Here is a 1573-nt window from a genome sequence, read left to right as displayed (position 1 = left end):
CCTCCTGTCCTCTTTGGTGCCCCCCCCCCCCTCCACAACCGCCATTGCTGTAACTGGTTTGCTGTCGTGGACGTCTAGTTTGGGATTCGAGAGAGGTTCCGGTGGCGCACAGATGGTGCTGCTCGACCGAGTGTTCAGGTGGCGTGGCTCCCCTCCTCTTCCCCTCCCAGAAGCACCTCGCCGGAGTGGATGGAGAGGGGCGGAGGCTCGGGCGGAGGGCTGGAGCAACCTTGCTGCAGCGACGCTCCAGTAGAGTCGCTGTCCTAGGAGGACCACGGCTAGTCAGACCACCGTCAGTACGCGCTTCATTTCTGGCGGCCAACGTTTACCTGACTGCAATATAATATGTGTTATTTTCCATTAAATTTTTATTCAGCTGTTTTTTTTTTTTAGTTTTTTTTTTTACGTTTTCTTCCTACACTATACACTGCATTGTTGCTACTGAGTGAAATGTGAAACAAGTGTAAGCTTATACTAGACGCTAGCATCTCCGTAGCAATCAGTGGGCTGCTTTCACGAGAAACACAAACTACACATTTTTTAAGAATGGTGCATTTACGCTTTAACTTGTACTCTCTTATTTATTATAGTGGTGTCTTGATTTCAATTTTGCGACTGTGTATAAGTGTGCTCGCCATGCGGCTGTGGACCGAGTGGCTGATGGTAGCGGAACGGTGGTCTCGCGAAACCTTCTGACGGCCAGTGTGGCCTCTCTTCCGAGTCAAACGCGTTGCGATGCATGTGCATGAGGGTGGCGGTGGGTCGTGGGCGTGGCCAAGCCACCTGGCAGCCAGCTGGTCTAACTCTTCTCTGCTTAACAGGTGAGGCTGCCGAGCCGTGCTCGGATGAGCTGCAGCTGCTGGTGGTGGACACCTACTCCCTCCGTGACGTGCCGCCCTCCGAGGAGGCCGGGAAGCACGACAAGCTCCAGGTCAGTGGCGGCGCAGCTCGAGAAGAAGCTGCTGGCTCCGAGGAGGAACGGGATGAGGACGAGGACGCCCATCCAGCGCACGAAGAGGACGGGCATGGGGACCATCACGAATCGGATCCCGGGTTTGAAAACAGTAAAGTCAAGAAGCGTCATGCGAACTGCAAGTGCGATGTCTGTGGCAAAACATTGAGTGGCTCGAACTCATTGAAGAGGCACCTGATGGTGCACTCTGGCGAACGACCTTATCCTTGTAATGTCTGCCCGAAGACGTTCAGACGAAAGCACCATCTCGATGCCCATGTTGTGTCATTGCATTCAGGAAAAAAGACATACCAGTGTGATAAGTCTCGGCGTTCTGTCAGAATTAGTAACTTTGCTCGTCACCAGGGAGTCCACACAGGTGAGCGACCATTTGAATGTAAGATATGTAAAAGGCGTTTTTCTCTAAATATTCAACTCAATCGTCACCGGAGAGTCCACACAGGTGAGCGACCTTATGAATGTAAAACATGTAAAAGGCGTTTTGCCCGTAAAATGACCCTTGTTAGCCACATGAGACTCCACACAGGTGAGCGACCATACGCATGTAATACATGTAGGAAGCGCTTCACCCAAAAATGTGCCCTTGTTCGCCACATGAGA

At 51.9% G+C, this 1573-nt stretch overlaps 1 protein-coding gene across 1 annotated transcript; it reads left to right on the top strand.

Moving 5' to 3' along the window:
- Positions 1-462: 462 nt before the first annotated feature.
- Positions 463-1570, top strand: LOC127748680 (zinc finger protein 436-like; the record flags this gene model as incomplete). Its single annotated transcript, XM_052276880.1, has 1 exon — positions 463-1570. A coding segment is annotated over exon 1 (831 nt), but the record flags the coding sequence as incomplete, so codon positions are not given.
- Between the last annotated feature and the right edge of the window lie 3 nt (positions 1571-1573).

This window comes from Frankliniella occidentalis, unplaced genomic scaffold (genome assembly GCF_000697945.3).
Source record: "Frankliniella occidentalis isolate FOCC.00 unplaced genomic scaffold, Focc_3.1 Scaffold4821, whole genome shotgun sequence".
Classification (NCBI taxonomy): Eukaryota; Metazoa; Arthropoda; class Insecta; order Thysanoptera; family Thripidae; genus Frankliniella; species Frankliniella occidentalis.
Note: the sequence above shows the minus strand (reverse complement) of the source record. Positions and strands in the feature narration are given on the sequence as shown.